Source organism: Prionailurus viverrinus, chromosome E1 (genome assembly GCF_022837055.1).
Source record: "Prionailurus viverrinus isolate Anna chromosome E1, UM_Priviv_1.0, whole genome shotgun sequence".
Classification (NCBI taxonomy): domain Eukaryota; kingdom Metazoa; phylum Chordata; class Mammalia; order Carnivora; family Felidae; genus Prionailurus; species Prionailurus viverrinus.
In genome coordinates, this window is record NC_062574.1 from 48,520,924 (window position 1) to 48,537,880 (window position 16,957).

At 59.3% G+C, this 16,957-nt stretch overlaps 1 protein-coding gene and 1 long non-coding RNA gene across 3 annotated transcripts in view; one reads left to right on the plus strand and one right to left on the minus strand.

Annotated features, from left to right (window-relative positions):
• Window positions 1-10,101, plus strand: part of MGAT5B (alpha-1,6-mannosylglycoprotein 6-beta-N-acetylglucosaminyltransferase B) — a 71,056-nt gene extending 60,955 nt beyond the window's left edge. For both annotated transcript variants that reach the window (XM_047833675.1, XM_047833677.1), the window contains 6 exons: window positions 617-772; window positions 1,569-1,715; window positions 1,880-1,996; window positions 6,731-6,805; window positions 7,951-8,207; window positions 8,590-10,101. In XM_047833675.1, the coding sequence (XP_047689631.1) occupies window positions 617-772; window positions 1,569-1,715; window positions 1,880-1,996; window positions 6,731-6,805; window positions 7,951-8,207; window positions 8,590-8,788 (951 nt within the window). In that variant the 3' untranslated portion in view covers window positions 8,789-10,101. The remainder of the gene's footprint in view (window positions 1-616; window positions 773-1,568; window positions 1,716-1,879; window positions 1,997-6,730; window positions 6,806-7,950; window positions 8,208-8,589) is intronic.
• LOC125152042 (uncharacterized) lies at window positions 3,076-5,586 on the minus strand. The gene is made up of 3 exons (XR_007147035.1): window positions 4,027-5,586; window positions 3,299-3,625; window positions 3,076-3,114 (listed from the first exon to the last, which is right to left on the minus strand). It is a non-coding gene; the product is annotated as an uncharacterized LOC125152042 (long non-coding RNA).
• Window positions 10,102-16,957: the final 6,856 nt, after the last annotated feature.

Here is a 16,957-nt window from a genome sequence, read left to right on the forward strand (position 1 = left end):
CCTCCTCTGTGCCCTGCTTCCTGCTGTCCCCCTCCCCCCAGGCTGGGCCTGTTTCCACATCGAAAGCAGAGCCTGGAGCTGGGACTCGCGTCTGGAGGGGCTGAGCCTTTGCTAGTTTGCGGGCGTTCACTCACGGGTGTCCTCCTTGGGGACGAAGGCCCTGCCTGAGCTCAGTGCCAACACATAGCAAGTGCTCCATAAAAATGTGCTCCGTGGATGGATGGACGATGGGTGGAGGATGGAGGGAGACAGAGAAGGAGGGATGAGATGACCTTGGCCCCGCAGCTCCTCAGATGTTCTTAGAGGTCATCAGGGGTTTCCGGGGAGGCGAAGCGGCCTCATTTGGGTGTATTTAAATGTGAGTCCCTATACGGTTTCCTTGCAGAGGAAACACTTCCGTGGCTAAAAATAGTCCCGCAGCCTCTCTGGTCTAGTGCAAGTTCTGCAGCTCACACATGAAGAAAATGGGGACCAGAGAGGGGAGGGGCCTTGCCCGAGGTCACGCAGCTGGCTGACGGCTCCGCAGTTGCTGGCTTCCAGACCAGGGGTGTCTCTTTGGACGGCTCTGCCTTCCGCATTTGGGGAGAGGTTCCCACGTCCAACCCTCCTCTTCCAGGGGAAGGACAAGTTTCTGGGCATCCTGAACAAGTACATGGAGATCCACGGCACGGTGTACTATGAGAGCCAGCGGCCCCCCGAGGTCCCGGCCTTCGTGAAGAACCACGGTCTCTTGCCACAGCCTGAGTTCCAGCAGCTGCTGCGCAAGGCCAAGGTGAGCCCCGCCCCCCGCCGTCCTCACCCCCTCGGTACCGGTGCAGCCCGGTGGACTTCTGGGCCAGGACTTGCTGTTAGAGCCGCTGAACGCATGGCAGGCTGGGGGCATGCCCTGGCTGGAGTTCCACGGACTGACTGCTTCTGGAAGTTCCGCACCGTGTTCCTGGAGCAGCAGCGGGTACAATGGGCATAGACTCTGGTGCTGGGCCCTGAGGGATCGGGGTCAGCTGAGGCTGGAGGGCCTCCAGCGAGCATTCGGGTCCTCTCCTGCTCTAACCATAGCTCCTGCTCTAACCATAGCTCTTCCCGCAGGCCCCCTGGATATGTGTGTCTGTGGGTGGGCTGGGCGAGGAGGAGCGGCTTTGTGCAGCCAGCAACCTGAACAACCTTACACTGCAGCCCGGGGTTCAGAATCATTTATCGATCGCCTTCCAGCGGGGCCAGCCCCGTGAACACTCCTGGCGCAAGTTAGGTGCTGAGTGAATCGTTTTTAGGGTGTGTGGGTAAAGGTCCTTTAAGCTCAGCTGTAGGTGTGGGTCTGAAACCTCCTAAGCTTGAGACCCTCACCCTTGTCTTTCCCCCTCCAGAATCCTAGCCCGCCGCAGCAGGAACGGGCCATTGATATAACCGAATCACACCTCCTCTTCCCGAATGGGGAAACTGAGGCCTAGAGAGGGGGAAGTGTGTGCCGTGGCACACGGCCGCCTCCTGTGGATGTCCCCGCCCTGGCTCCCTGGGGCCCTGGGCTGCGGTGCCCAGGCTTCCCTGACCGTTGTGCCACCTGGCTTCCTCAGCTCTTCATAGGGTTCGGCTTCCCCTACGAGGGCCCTGCCCCGCTGGAGGCCATCGCCAACGGCTGCGTCTTCCTACAGGCCCGCTTTAGCCCGCCCCACAGCTCCCTCAACCACGAGTTTTTCCGAGGCAAGCCCACCTCCAGAGAGGTGAGTGGGGAGGGTCTGACGCGGGGCCCCCCGCATCACCCGGAAGAGGGAGACAGGCCTGGGGTGAAAGGACACGTGGGACAAGTTGGGGGGGGGGGCGTCCCCTTAGCCCAGCCCGGCCAGGCAGGCACAGGGGGAGATGGCTGCTCCCTCTGCCCCGCCAGCTGTTCTCCCAGCACCCCTACGCAGAGAACTTCATTGGCAAACCCCACGTGTGGACCGTCGACTACAACAACTCGGAGGAGTTTGAAGCGGCCATCAAGGCCATCATGAGAACCCAGGTGAGGCTCAGATCCAATCAGGGCTGCCATCAGCCACCACTGCGGGTCTTAGCCGTAATTAGAAAAAGGTGCCCCTCTTGGTGAATCCAGACTCGTAAGCTTGGGCTGGGAAATTTGATGAGGGGTGGGGTGGTCCCCACTTACCAACTCGAGTTGGCGGGGGAGGAAAAAAAAACAAATGCCTTTGTGCTGTGAGCAACTTGCACAACCGTACACGGCAGCCCTGGATCCGGAATCATTTATTAAGCACCTTCGGAGACTGAGCCCTGTGAGCACTGCCTGCACGTGTCAGGCGCTGAGTGAATGTTTCTCAGGAGTAGCGCTTGGAGGGTCTTTGAACTCTGCTGTTGGCGTGGCTCTGTGGCCTTTTGACCGCGTGCCTCAAACTATAAACGTGCCGGCAGGTCATCTGGGGGTCTTGTTAAAATGCGGGTTGGGATTCAGCAGGTCTGGGGTGGTGCCGGGCCCAGGGCCACCCTTCGCGTAGCAAGGGGGAGAACTTTCCGGGTTTCCTTCGGCAGGTGTGTGGGCATTGCCATGTGTGGGGGCACGTGTGTGGGAGTGGTGACTGCTGACGGCCCCCTGTGCTCTTCTGGTTCCCTCATTTCGGAAAGGGGTCCGACTCTGCTCACCATGATCCCTCCTTGCCCAGCACCATGTTAATTGAGCGTGCCCTCCCCCGGGAGGGGAGGGGACACACTGCTCAGGGTCAACTTCTGGGTCTGGGGCAAACCCGGAAACCTGGCGAGCCTTCGTCTTGGTGAGGCCACCACAAATGAGTGACAGGAAACACCGGTTCCTTCTGCAAGGACAGCCACGTCCCAGGAGGACACTGCTGCCCCAGGGGAGCTGGGGACACTGCCAGACTCAAGGGCATAGACCGGCAGGGAGAGACCCTCCACCCCAGCCCCGGGGGACTTACGGGCTTAGCTTTGGACCCAGAGCCCCGCCTGGTTGTTCTGACCGTGAGGCAGGCTTGCGTTTTCTTTAAGTTTATTTTTTTTTGAGAGAGAGAGAGAGAGAGAGAGAGAGAGGGAGAGAGAGAATCCCAAGCAGGCTCCAGCTGTCAGCGCAGAGCCCGATGCGGGGCTTGATCTCACGAACCGTGCGATCATGACCTGAGCAGAAACCAAGCGTTGGACGTTCAACCGACCGAGCCCCCCAGGCGCCCGTGGCTTGTTTTTAATCACCCTCCTTTCACCACCAGTCACTCCCACGCGGAAACCCCAGCCTCTGTCCCCCCTCGTCAGAGGCCCCCCAGAAAATCCCCGCCTCCCTGGCCTGCTCCGTTCTTCCACTGACCACACCCTCGTCCTTCCCTCCTCCTGTCTGGTGGCGATGTTTGTCTAGTAGAACATAGCTGCCCGGAAGAACACAGCTGTGTCACAGCCTGCGCCCGTCGGTAGTCGTCAGGGACACGGGCAGGTCGACCTGCCAGGTGGCTGAGCCCCTGGAACCTCCCTGAGCAGTGAGGGGGTGACGCCCTCCACTCCGTTCTTCAGCGTCAGCTTGAGGCAGTCTCTGCCGTGAGTCCCTCCAGGCCACGGGCCGTCTTCGATCGGGTTCCTCCAGGAGGTGACCCGGGGGCACAAGTCGGTAATTTGGAAAGTGATCCCAGGAGGGAGCGTCCTGGAGTGACAGAATGAGACAGCGTCTAACAGAGTAGGTCACCCCAGCTGGCCCCTGGCCGTCAGTGCTGGCGGGGACCTATGGGGTAGGTCACATCCCAGCGTGACCTCCATCGCTGGGTGGATGAGGGCTGCACCTGGGGACCCTCGCAGGGCGGAGCCAGCCAGAGACAGTCGTAGTGGGTGAGGGGCTCCCCAGGCGGCCTCAACGCAGGAGAAAAGCCGGAAACTGACCGACCCCAGCCCCCAGCGGTGACACACGGCCCATTCTGCGTTCCAGGTGGGCACGGCATGGGAAGGGCCCCCCACCCCCCATCCTCCTCCCGCTCCTCCCCTCCCCTTGAAAAGCAGTCCTCCAAGGCTTCTAACCCAGGGGACAAGGTCAGGGGGTAGACGACATACCAGCAAGCCCACCCCCAGGGCTCAGGTCCGGCCCAGCCTGCAGGAGACATTGCTAAGCTCAGCGAGCACGTGGAAATATGTTCCGTCCGCAGAACAGAGCCGGGCTGTTGGGGGGGCCTGTCAGTGAACGTGCTCTTCGGTTCGTGGGTTCTTTCCGGTCGGACACACAAGAAATCGGTAACGGACGCTGCCCTGGGGAAGGGCCTGGGTGTCCGGGATGGGAGGAAAACTTACCTTTCACTGTTTTTTATTTTGACCTTTTTGATTTGTTTTGCTCCAACGTCTGTTTAATTCTGGGAATGAGTTAATTTAAAAAAATCACAATAACAAAAGGGTCAAGGAACCAAGGTTTTGCCGATCTGCCAAGCGGAGACTGACAGGTGGTCCCCGAACCTGCCCGCCTGCTGCCTTCAGCCCCTCCGGGGGTCCCGCCACCCCCGCCTGCCTCCCGGGCGGTTCACACCCCCTTACTCAAGAATCGCCCGGGCAGGCGTTTAAAATGCAGGTTCCTGGGCCTGGCATCTGATATTAAAGGACCGGGTGTGGCCCTGGCAGCTGCCTTTTCACCAAGCAGCCTGGGTATGTGTCCCAATGGTATTTTGGAGAACTGATTTGGGGACAGCTGGCAGGAGCCGAGAGGACCAATGAGGGCCACCCTCAGGGGACACAGCTTGTGCGGCAAGTCCCGGGGCCTTTCACAGGGAGAGGGGGGAGGAAAGGTGAGGAACGGGGAGGAGGTGAGAGAGACCCCTGTCACCCCCCCCCACCCCCCGCCTCCCGCTCTCCTTACAGCGCAGGACCAGCACCTGCCAGCCTGTCGAGACGGATTACACCGTGAGCACCTGTAATTAGGCCTAATGGGGGTAATTTCCAGGCAGGCTGGCTCCTCTGGTGGAGATTCATGGCAGGCGGGACGCGGCTGGCTGATGCGAATTACGTGTGATGTGGGCTTCAAAGCGCAGCGGGAGTGACTCGGGGTGGGGGGGCTGCTGCTGTGGAGCAGGCCGAGTGGCATTTGGAGGGGAACTCTCTCCTCCGGGCCCCGATCTCTAGCCGGGGCTTGAGGTCTGGTACCCTGGAGGTGTCCAGGGAACCTCTGGGCAGGAGCCGGCTGCCGGGGCCATCGTGGCCATCAGCCCCAGGGCTGAGGGCAGGTCGGGGCCGGGCCGTGCACCACTTGGGGCCGCAAAGGCTGCCGGTGGCTGGGGTATAGGACCTGGATTCTCTCGGGTTCTGGAACCGCCCGTGGATGAAGAATAGTGCTCTCAGCTGCAGGGAGAACTGGGGACAAGACCAGATGGGTGGGCTCTCGTCCCGAGAATCTTCTGGAGGCCTGCACTCGTTTCAAGGGGAGCAGCTGCTGTTTCCCTGGGCACCCCCCTCAGCCTGAGTGTCGGGGATGCCCCCCAGGCAGAGGGCCCAGGATGGGCCTCCAGCCCTTCGAGGTGGGGTCTACGGGAAGCAGGACCCCCCCCCCCCCCGGTGCACCTGAGTGGGCTTCCGTGCTGCCCGTCTGTGACGGGGGAGGGAGGCCGCTCCCACTGGGGCAGAGCTGTCAGATCACAGCACCCGGAGCTGCAGGCAGGGAAAGGGCGTAAGTTGGAATCGGGCTGGGCCGGGTGTGGCGCCCACGCCCCCACGTACACACAACACACACACACACACACACACACACACGTATGAGATGCGCTTTGCATCTTATACACACACGTGCACACACACTGGGGAGAAGCGAGGTCGGAGGCCCAAACAGGCTGCTCTCTGAGTCTGGGATGGGCTATCCCCACGGCCCCGTCCAGCCAAGGTGGCTGTGTGCCGGGGTCACCAGAGAGGGCTGGGTCAGGAAAGGTAACTGGCAAGGAAGTGGGGTGCCCACTCACGGGCGGTGGACACCCCCTTTATCACCGTGTCTCCCTATTCCCCTTGCTCCTCTGGCCCCAGCTACTCGGCTCATCTGCTCATCCCCGGTGCAGGCTGCTCTGTAACCGTCAGGTACTCGGACAGATGGTCTGTGGCCTCTCCGTCTGGGGGCTCGTGTCTTACGTAGCTCCCAGGTGCCTGGCCTGGGCAGGAAGCCTTACAAATTCTCCTCGCTCCACCTGACCGGGAGATGCCCCTGTGTTCCTTTTCGTGAACGTTCTACCTTCTGGGCAGAATACGGGCAGAGCTGGAGGTGCTACTTGCTGAGCACCTACTGTATACCGGGCACTGTGCCGGGCAGGTCCCGGTTCTCCAGGGGGCCTGTAACCTGGGAGACACGAGGGACAGATCGGAAATGATGACACAGGTGCCAGTTCCACCCTGGAGGAACTCTAGGGTGCCACCCAGGAGAGTGGTCCTGGACAGGAGTGGGGCTGGGGCTCAGGGACGGCTTCCTGGAGGAGGTGTCACCTAAGAGGGGAGGGTGAACCCATCTGGGCTGGCTGTGGGAAGGGCAGGCATCACAGCCCGGGAGGGGATGGGGGCTGAGCTTTAGGACAAAGGGAGGGCAGCCGGGAAGGGGGCAGGCAGGGGGTGGGATGGCCCCCAGGGCCACAGGCAGGTGTTCCAGCTGATCCAGAGGGGCCAGGGAGATGGTGTGGGGGGAGGGGCTTCCGGACGCACCAGATTTTGCCCCCAGTGCTGAGCAGGGCTGGCCCCCAGCAGCCGGGTCGGGGAGGAGCCCGGCGCTCCTCTCCCATGTGTCCTCCGGTCTCTCCCACAGGTAGACCCCTACCTGCCCTACGAGTACAGCTGTGAGGGAATGCTGGAGCGAATCCACGCCTACATCCAGCACCAAGTAGGTGGGCCCCCCCACCAGCTCTCCGCCCTCAGGGGTGGGCCCTCCCCTAACCCCATCAGCCCCGAGGAGGGGGCCTAGCCCGCTCCTTAGTCCGAGGACGCTGTCTCCACCCAGGGCTCTGTGTCCGTCAAACCCCCGCCCCTTCTTCACCTGTCCGTCCGGGTACTTTCCCCGGAGATGATGCAGGGGAGCGGTCCTGCACTGCTCAGGCCAGGAGGCCAGGCCTGGGGGTGAGGTGGGGCGGCCCTGGGCGTCCAGCTCGAGAGCCCAGCCCCATGCCACAACACAGAAACAGACTGTTATTTTTACTTTGATAAAGAAGTCGTGGACAAGTCTGGTAACTGATTGGCTGGGGAGTATGGAGGACCCCCACCCCCACCCCCAGGGATGAGACTGGGCTGGGGACCAGGTCCTCCGCCCTGAGAACCCAGGGGATCTGAGCCTCCTGAGGGCCCACGGGTGGTCCTTCCAAGCTCTAGGGCCCAGCCGGGCAGCGGAACTACAGGTAGATGGCTTTATAACTACTTGGTATTCAGACCGATAGCGTGTGGCCTCTGGCTGCACCTTGCCCCCAAGCCCTGAGGGCTGGAGAGTGCTTGACACACAGGAGCACTGAGGCCTGCAGCAGAGAGGGCTTGGTGGGGTCAGGGCCAGAAGCTAGAACCTGGGACTCTCAGCTCCCAGCCGCCCTTTGGGATGTCATCAGGAAACTCACAGGAAAGCATTTGCTGGGCCCTACGGGTGGTCCCTGAAACTGATCCCTGCCGGGAGAGCCCTTCCCCTCCCCCGTCCACACCGCAGGTGGGGCACATGGGCCTCAGGGTAGAAACCCTGAGTCTAGCCAAAGCATGAGGTAGCACAGGGTGGATCAAACCCTGCCATCCAGCTGTGACGCCCTGGGCAGATTCCTTGACCTCTCTGAGCCTCCGTTCCCCGCCCCCCAACTGCCGAACTAGCTGGAGGCATAGTGATACCCTTTTGATGGGGTTGTCACGAGGGGGAAAAAAATGGCATAACGCGTGGCGGTTGGCCTGGTATTCGGGAAGCTCCCGATGTGGTAGGATTGTTGTCGTGGCGAGGCCACACCCCCCGGTGTCAGCGTCCCATTTCCCCTTCTAACGCCCGCCGCTTTCCTCCTGCAGGACTTCTGTGCAGCCCCAGGCGCTGTCCCGCCAGGGGCCCGAGCCCCACAGAGCCCCTTCGTCCTGGCCCCCAATGCCACCCACCTGGAGTGGGCCCAAAACGCCAGCTCGGCGCCCGGGGCCTGGCCCCCAGCGCACTCCCTCCGAGCCTGGCTGGCCACCGCTGGGAGGGCCTGCACGGACGCCTGCCTGGACCATGGGCTGATTTGCGAGCCCTCCTTCTTCCCCTTCCTCAACAGCCGGGACGCCTTCCAGAAGTGAGTGAGCCCCCGCCCCCGCCCCCACCTGCCTTCCGTGGGCGGCCCAGTGCAGCACGCCTGTTGGTCCTGGTGCCATCCCTGCCCCGCCCTCTGCCAGATCCCTGCCCCGCCCCCTGCCAGCCCCTGCCCTCCACCCCTCCCTGAGCCTCTTCTAGGTCCAGGCCAGCAAGGCTGCCCCGGGGTCCTCCTGGTGGCTCAGCCTGCAGCCCCACCTGCCCAGCCGTCCTCCTGTCCTTTCTCATAGCGGGCAGAGGGGGGCGGCAGCCCGGCGTCTGTCCCCGGGCCTCCTGGAAACGGGGTCCCTGTTGAGGACAGAACGGGGAGGGGAGCGGGCGGCGCGAGGCTGGGGCAGTGAGCTCCGCCCGCCGTGCCTGTCCAGGCTGCAGGTGCCCTGTGACAGCACCGAGTCGGAGATGAACCACCTGTACCCGGCCTTCGCCCAGCCCGGCCGCGAGTGCTTCCTGCAGAAGGAGCCGCTGCTGTTCAGCTGCGCCGGCTCCAGCACCAAGTACCACCGGCTCTGTCCCTGCCGAGACTTCCGCAAGGGCCAGGTGGCCCTGTGCCAGGACTGTCTGTGAGGGCACCCGCCCGTCTGGCCCTCCCTGCCGCAGGAGAAAGCACCAGCAGATTCCGAGCTCCAGCGACCCGCCCGCCCCTCGACGCCCCCAGACTGGAGCTTCCTTCCTTGGCCAGGAAGTGTACGCGGGGAGGGGGCGGGGCAGCTTGTCCAGGTGCCGGGTGCCCGCCCCAGGCAGGCTCCTCGTCCTCATCCGGGGGCTCGTGACAGCGTGGTGGCCAAGCAGAGGGCCCCGCTGGCAGGAGCAGGTGGTCGGGGCCCCTGGCTTTGTGCGAGGACCAGATGGAGAGAGGGCCCTGGTTCTTCTCGGGCCCACGATGGGGCCTTAGGATGTATGGGGAGGGAGCAGGGGCTGTACTTGCCCGATGACCCACTGAAGGGTCCAGAGAGTGATGTGTGAGGGGTCGGTCTTGTCCCTTTGTGGTCAAGAGGGACAAGGGACGGGGGAAGGCCAGGCTGGGGGACCCTGCTCATGCCTCCTCTCAGCCCCATCCCGCCTGCCTTTGCAACAACCCCCCCATTGTATACTTGGGGGGCACAGTGGGAGTGCGGGGGCCGCCTAGACCCTGGGTTGAACCGTCTCTCTCTCCCGCTTGCTCGAGCTCTCTCCCCCGCTTGCTCGAGCTCTCTCCACTTCGGGCTTCTGCCCAAACTCATCTTGGCATGACTGTGACTCCAGGCCATGGACTTGTCCCCAGAGCCTCAGTTCCCGGCCCAGCAGGCTCTGGGACCCCCACCCCTTAGCATCACTTGTAGGCAAAGGCTGGGGACGGAGCTGTAGCCCATGGTACGTCCAGTCTAGTCCCTGGCTTCCCAGGCCCGCTAGCCCCCAGGTAGGCCCCCCCCCACCCCCTCCCCAGTGCTGCGTGTCCCTATCTCCAGCCTCCTCTAGCCTCCAACCGCCTCTGGACCCAAGCATCATCTCTGTGTGGCATGCCTGCCCCGGCCCCAGGACACCCCCTCCTCCTCCTCCCCAGGCCCGGAGCCCTGCCCGAATAAATAGGTCAGGCCTCCAGAGACACTGCCACCCCAGCCCCTTTTATAATCCCACCCCCCCCCTCCCCCAGCCAGGCCTGACCCTCCACCCTGCCAGGGAGGCAGCCCAGGGCCCTGAGAGCCGGGAGAGGGGAGCGAGCCGGCGTGGGACCGAGGTGGGGTGCCTCCCAATGCCAGACCCCTCTCTGGGCCTGGGTGGCCCCTGCAGCCGCAGAAACTCAGTGGTCGCCAAGGACCTGGCCCGTCGGGGGAAAGCAATAGAGACACTCTTTTCTCTCTCTCTCTTTTTTAAAGATTTATTTCTTGAAATAATAAATATTTTATTGGGATGTGAGGTGCAGACAGCAGTGTGCTGTTTCTTATCTTTTCCTGGGACAGCCAGGGCGTGGCCGTGGGGAGAGGTGGCTCGGATATCCTGGAGCCCTGGGGCCCTGCTGCACGTGTCTCTTGGAGCACACAGGGTGCTTGGGGCTAGAGAGTCGGTGCTCCCCGGGTCAGGCTGCCCAAGGGAAGTCCCTGCGGGTGCCCCACACCATGACTCCAGGGACCCTGCTCAACAAGCAGGGCTGTACCCGGTTCCGTTCACCTCGGGCTGGCCCCCGCGAGGTCAGAGAGCACAAATAAATTTTGATAAAAGCCTGAGTCAGATCGTGACAAATACTGGCTAATACTGGCCATACTGTACTTCAGACACAGGGCTGACGGTCGGACACACAACTTGTCATTTTTTTTAATTTTTAATTAATTTATTTTTTAAGTTTTTTTAATGTTTATTTTTGAGAGAGAGAAAGAGACAGAGTGCGAGCAGGGGAGGGGCAGAGAGAGGGGGAGACACAGAATCCAAAGCAGGCTCCAGGCTCCGAGCTGTCAGCACAGAGCCCGACGTGGGGCTCGAACTTACGAACCGCGAGATCATGACCTGAGCCGAAGCCGGACGCTTAACCGACTGAGCCCCCGAGGGACCCCTCTACTTACTTTTAATTGATTTTTAATTTGCAATTTCCTGATGGCCTAGGATGTGGGGGCATCTTTTCGTATGCTTACTCCCCATCTGTGATCTTCTCTGTGAGGGGTCTCTTCAGGTCTCCTGCCCAGTTTGCAATCAGTTCTTTGTTTCTTACTGTTGGGTTTTAAGAATTCTTTGTACAGGAGCCTACTTCTGAATGCTCTCAAGCTTTGAACTCAGGCGGGGTGGGGCGGGCAGAAGGTGTGGGGCGCTGGCCAGCCGGAAGGGGAGAAGGGGACCCTGGGAAGAGCCTGCAGGCCAGATGTAGGACCAGATGCCGGGGTGGGGGAGGCTGTGAGTTCTACGGCCCTTCCCCCCTGGACCGGTGCCCGGCCCCCCTCCTCAGCGCCCACTGGACAGGGGAGGAAGTAATGGGCCCAGGCCGGCCTCTCCACCACCCCCGTAAGGTGACGTCATCCTCCCGCTGACAGGTGAGGAAACCAGTCTCCGATGACGCCCCTCCCCAGCCTTTGGAATCACCGGGGGGAGCGCCCGCCACCCCCACATCCGGGCTGCATCCAGACCAGTAAAACCCAGTCTCTGAGCAGGGCCTGGCATCCGAAGTTTGAAAAAGCTCCCCTCCGGGAGTTTGTACCGAGCATCTGATGTGAACCCCTGGGCTGACATCCAAACGGGGTAGCTCCTCTCTGCAGCCCCATCTCCCGGCTCTGCTCCCAGAGGGTCGATGGGGTCGAGGACCTACTCACTTGCCCTGCCCCTCCCTCCCGTCTCCACAGCCCAGGGCCCGAGGGGGTGCGGCCAATGAACCTGGGAAGGAAGAAGGAGGAGGCTGGGGCCAGCCTAGAGCAAAGAAGGCACACGGGCCCCAGCTGACTCCAAGACTTGAGTCCCAAGTTCGAGGGCAGGAGAGAACCCTGGGAGGCTGTTGACAAGCACCCCTCCCCAGGACTGGGGAGGCTGGAGGGCAGCGGAAGGGGCAGGGTGCCCTGCGGTCTCTGCAGAGGCCTGGGAGGCATTGCCAGTTCGGTTTCCTGCAGCCGGAACCTGGTGGGCTCAGCTTCTCTGCGTCCCGGCACCGCAGCTGACCGCTTTCCCTTTGCGATGCCAGGGGCCCCTCAGAACGCCAACCTGTGGCTGTGGGACCCCCCCCTAACTCTGTGCTTCTGGCTCCTCCTGCACGAAGTACGGGAAATAGGACACCCAGGGGGGTTGAGGAGGAAACAAGGTCGGGCAGGTCCGGGCCCGGGTACGAGAAGGGAGGTGAAACAGGAATGGGCAGTAGGGGGTAGGGGGGCTTCTGGGCTTGAGGCTCAGGACTGCCTCCAGGTGCTCCAGGATCAAGGGGCTCATCGCCCCTTCCTGGCAGCTGAGGGCCCTGAGGCTCCCGACCGCCACTGCTGCCCAGAACCGATGCCACATATTCTGACCTCAAGCCTGGAGGGTCTTCTCCAGGCCACAGCTGCTGGGGGGGGGGGGGGGGCTGTGCTTGGGTAGAATGAGATGGAGAGTATTGTGGGTTGAATTGTGTCCCCCAGAAGGTATGTCAAAGTCCTAACCTCCAGCACCTGCCAATGTGATCTCATTTGGAGAGAGAGCCTTTGCACGCGTGATAAAGTTGGAGCCCTACTGGATGGGGGTGGGCCCAGAGTCCAACGACTGGGGTCCTGAAACAGGAGGGACAAGGGGCACCGGGGGGGGGGGGGAGGGCTCAGTCGGTTCAGTGGCCGACTTCAGCTCAGGTCGTGATCTCGCGGTTCGTGGGTTCGAGTCCCTCCTCGGGCTCTGTGCTGACAGCTCGGAGCCTGGAGCCCGCTTTGGATCCTGTGTCTCCCTCTCTCTCTGCCCCTCCCCCACTCGCACTCTGTGTGTGTCTCTCTCTCTCTCTCTGAAAAATAAATCAACATTAAACCGTGAAAATAAAAATAACAACAGGGACACTTGGACCCAGACACACACGGGGAAAAAGCCATGTGCAGACAGAGGCAGCCACAAAGCCATGCCGAAGATTGTCGCCAGCCCCCGAGGCTGTAAGAGGCCAGAAAGTCTCCTCTCCTCCAGCCCCCTGGGGGAGCACGAGCTGCCGACTCGGGTCTCAGACCTCAGGCCTCAGACCTTGGGCCTCCATAATGGAGAGAATAAATTTCTGGCTTTTTCTTTTTTTTACTTGTTTTTCCTTTTCCTTTTTCTTTCCTTTCTGTTTTTGTTTTTAGTTTTTTTTAAGTTTATTTTGAGAAAGAGCGTTTGAGAGTGCGCAAGCAGGGGAGGGGCAGAGAGAGAGAGAGGGAGAGAGAGATCTCAAGCAGGCTCCATACTGTCAGCGCAGAGCCTGATGGGGGGCTCGAACTCACAAACCGCGAGATCATGGCTTGAGTCGAAGTCGGACACTGAACCTAAGACTGAGCCGCCCAGGAGCCCCAAATTTCTGTTTCAAGCCACCCAGTTTGTGGGTCATTTTTTTTTTTTTTTTTACAGTGGTCACAGGAACCCATACAGAACAGGTCAGATTTCTGCTGCTTTTAAGGATGGATAATCACAGAAGAGGGAGGTCACCACCAGCCCAGAGGCTTGCGCTGAGTGTCCCCAGGGTCATGAGCCAAATGGCCCCTGGCCAGACGGTTGGCCCCAGCACACAGCCCAACCCGTCTTTTCTCTGGAGGACAGGACGGTGGTTGCTCTGTAAAAGTTCCAAAGGAAAAAGAAGGTTGGCCCCAGGGATGTTGGCCGACTGTGGTCCACACCGCTGTCCCCTCCAGACACACACAAACACCCAAAACTGGGGGTCCGGGGCCTCTGGGGGCAGCACCCAGGTACTTGGAGCAGGAGGGGGACGTGCCTGGAGCCCGACTTCCCAGCTTGAGTCTAGGACCGCAACCCTCCAGCTGATTGAGCCTTAGATGGCCTCCCTCTGACTCTCTGCTAAAAATAGCCCAGCCCTGGCTTCTGCACATATTTGGATATCGGGCTCCAGAGACTCATGATGCCGGAGGGATAGCGAGGCAGATTCTTCCCATGTTGGGTGTGAAGCCAGAACAGAGGCCATTTGCTTTCCTGGTCAACTCCCAGCTACCCGCGCCGGCCCTGGCCACCCAGGCCTGACCCTTTCCTTGCGGACTCTTTGTCGGGGGGACCCCAGGGCTGGCGGGGGCTTGGGCCTTTGGCTTTTGGAGTTTCGGGCTGGGGCAAAGCTGCGAGGGCTCTGTGGGAAAACACGAGACACCCCCGGAGGCTCCGTACCCTCGCCCTAGTTCCCCCTTGTCCCTTAGAACCTTCACCTGGACACATGGGTTGTGGTGTTTCTTTTACTTCCTGGTGTTTTATAAAGCAAAGCTCTCCATGGGGCGCCTGGCTGGCTCAGTCGGTAGAGTGTGCGACTCTTGATCTCAGGGTTGTGAGTTCGAGCCCCACATTGGGTGTAGAGATTACTTAAAAATAAAATTGTTTTTTTTTTTTTCAACGTTTATTTATTTTTGGGACAGAGAGAGACAGAGCATGAACGGGGGAGGGTCAGAGAGAGAGGGAGACACAGAATCGGAAGCAGGCTCCAGGTTCTGAGCCATCAGCCCAGAGCCTGACGCGGGGCTCGAACTCACGGACCGCGAGATCGTGACCTGGCTGAAGTCGGACGCTTAACCGACTGCGCCACCCAGGCGCCCCAAAATTGTTTTTTTTTTTTAAAGAAGAAAAGCTTTCCAGTTATCTAGGGTGATATGGGGTTAAGTTGGCGACCTTCCAAAGGGGGGTTTACATTTAAAGAGTGACTTCTCTCATGGAGTAAACATGTGCTCGTGCACACACACACACACACACACACTAACTTGGGCCTTGGAATCAGCCGGCCCTGGTCTCAAAGTCTGTCTTTGACACTTGTCAGTGGCTGCAACCTTCAGCAGTCAACTTCTCTGAGCTTTAGCCCAACGTTTAGGTAAGTTTGGATGCAAATTTTTTTTTTTTTTTAGTTTATTTATTTTTTGAGAGAGAGAGAGAGAGTGGGGGAGAGGCAGAGGGAGAGGGAGAGAGAGAATCTCAAGCAGGCTCCGCACTGTCAGCATAGAGCCTGATGCGGGGCTCGAACCCACAAACCGCGAGATCATAAACCGAGCTGAAATCAAGAGTCAGATGCTTAACCGACTGAGCGCCCCCCGGGGGGCCGCTGGGTAAGTGCAGATAATACGTATTAGTATTGATTCTTATTACTGCCGTAATGAGTGGCCGCAAACTTAGTGGCATAAAACAACACTAATTTATTATGTTACTATTACATATTATTTTTCAGTCAAAGTCCAAAATGGGTCTCATGGCTAAAATGAGGTGCCTGCAGGGTCACGCTCCTTCCGGAGACTCTAGAGGAGAATCTGTGTCCCCTGCCTTTTCCACCTGCTGGGGGCCACCTGTGTCCCTTGCCTTGTGGCCCCTTCCTTCATTTTCAGAGCTGGCGATGGCTGGCCGAGTCCTTCTCACATCTTATCACTCTGGCACTAGCTCTCGTGTCTCCTCCTTCTGCAAATAAGACCCCTGTGATCACACGGTACCCCCCAGATAATCCAGCACAATCTCCCTATTTTAAGGTCAGCTGATTAACAATTCAAATTCTGCAACTTGATTCTTCCTTACCACGTGTGCGAGTCAGGGCTCTCCAGAGAAACAGGAGTGTAGACATATATAGACATCTACATAAGTATAAAGAGACAGAGATTTATTTCAAGAAGCTGGCGTACGTGATTATGGAGAGTGACTAGCACGAAAATCTGAAGAGTGGGCTATCAGGCTGGAGACGCGGGGAAGAGCTGACCGTGTAGCTCAAGTCTGAAGAACATCTTCTGGCAGAATGTTCTCTGTCTCAGGGGAGATCAGTCTTTTGTTCTACTCAGGCCTTCAACTGATAGGACGAGGCCCACCCACACCCTGGAGGGCAATCTGCTTTATTCAAAGTCTACCTATTTAAATGTTAATCTCATCCAATCTCATCTCATCTATGTTAATTCTCTCATAGAATCATCCAGAATCATGTTTGACCACATATCTGGGCACTGTGGCCCAGCAAACTTGACACACAAAATGAACCATCACATAATCTAATCTAACATATTCATAGGTTCCGGGGATTGGGACACGGACATCTTTGGGGAACCATTATTCTGGTGACCACAACCACCTCTGTATTAGGGTTTTCTAAAGAAACAGAACCAATAAAATGGAATATATATGTATATGATTTATTATTAGGAAGTGGCTGATGTGAGTAAGGAGACTGCCAGGTTGGGCCAATGGTTTTAAGCGTTTATGAGTCCAAAGTCCTAAGAACCAGGTGAGTGTAAGTTTCAGTCCCAAAGCCAGCAGACTTGAGACCCAAGAAGAGGCAATGTTTCAGTTCAGGTCTGAAGATGGAAGAAGACCCATGTCCCAGCTCAAGGCAGTCAGGAGGGAGGAGACACCCCCCCCCCCCTTACTCATAACAGGGTCAACCTTTTTGTTCTTTTCCGGTCTTCAACTGATTGGACACGGCCCACCTACACTGGGCAGGGTAGGGGGGGGGCATTTGCTTTACTCAGTTTACCTCATCCAAAAACACCCTCGCAGGCATACTCGGAATAATGTTTGACCAAAAACCTGGGCACCCCGTGGCCCCATCAACTTGACATATAAAATTAACCATCATACCTCCTGCAGGGAAGTTTTGAATCCTATCACATACCAGGGTCCTGGGGCTGGCTAGCTCCCACTGGCCTGCAGAGGTGCTTGTTAAATTTTCAGGAATTTTACAAGCCAGTTGCTAAATTGTTGGTATCTCGAAACTGGCCGTGGTGGGAGTATTTATACTGTGCAAATTGGCACGCGTTACAAATCAGGGCTTTTATGTGTCATTCGCATTTTCTTTTCCAGAGAGCGGGTCTATCCCCCATGCAAGGTGGCCCAGCCACTGTTCCATAAGTAGTGATTCTCTTCCCTTTCCCCCTTCGGCCAAAGCCACAAACCATCCCTGCCCGATGAAGCAGCTTCTTTGTAGGCGAAGTCTCACCCTGGCGGAGGGCCCCCCCAAGCCCTCTCCGCTTTCTTTCCCACTGTGGTCTGGAGGTCCTGGCGGCATGGCCTGCTCTCTCTCCCACCCCAGGCCTAGACGAGCCTGGTCAGGGCTGACCCAGGCCACTCCTCAGAGCCCCACGCATCCAAGGGTTCGATGGGCAACGTGACGCTGTGGGCCCAGTGGGG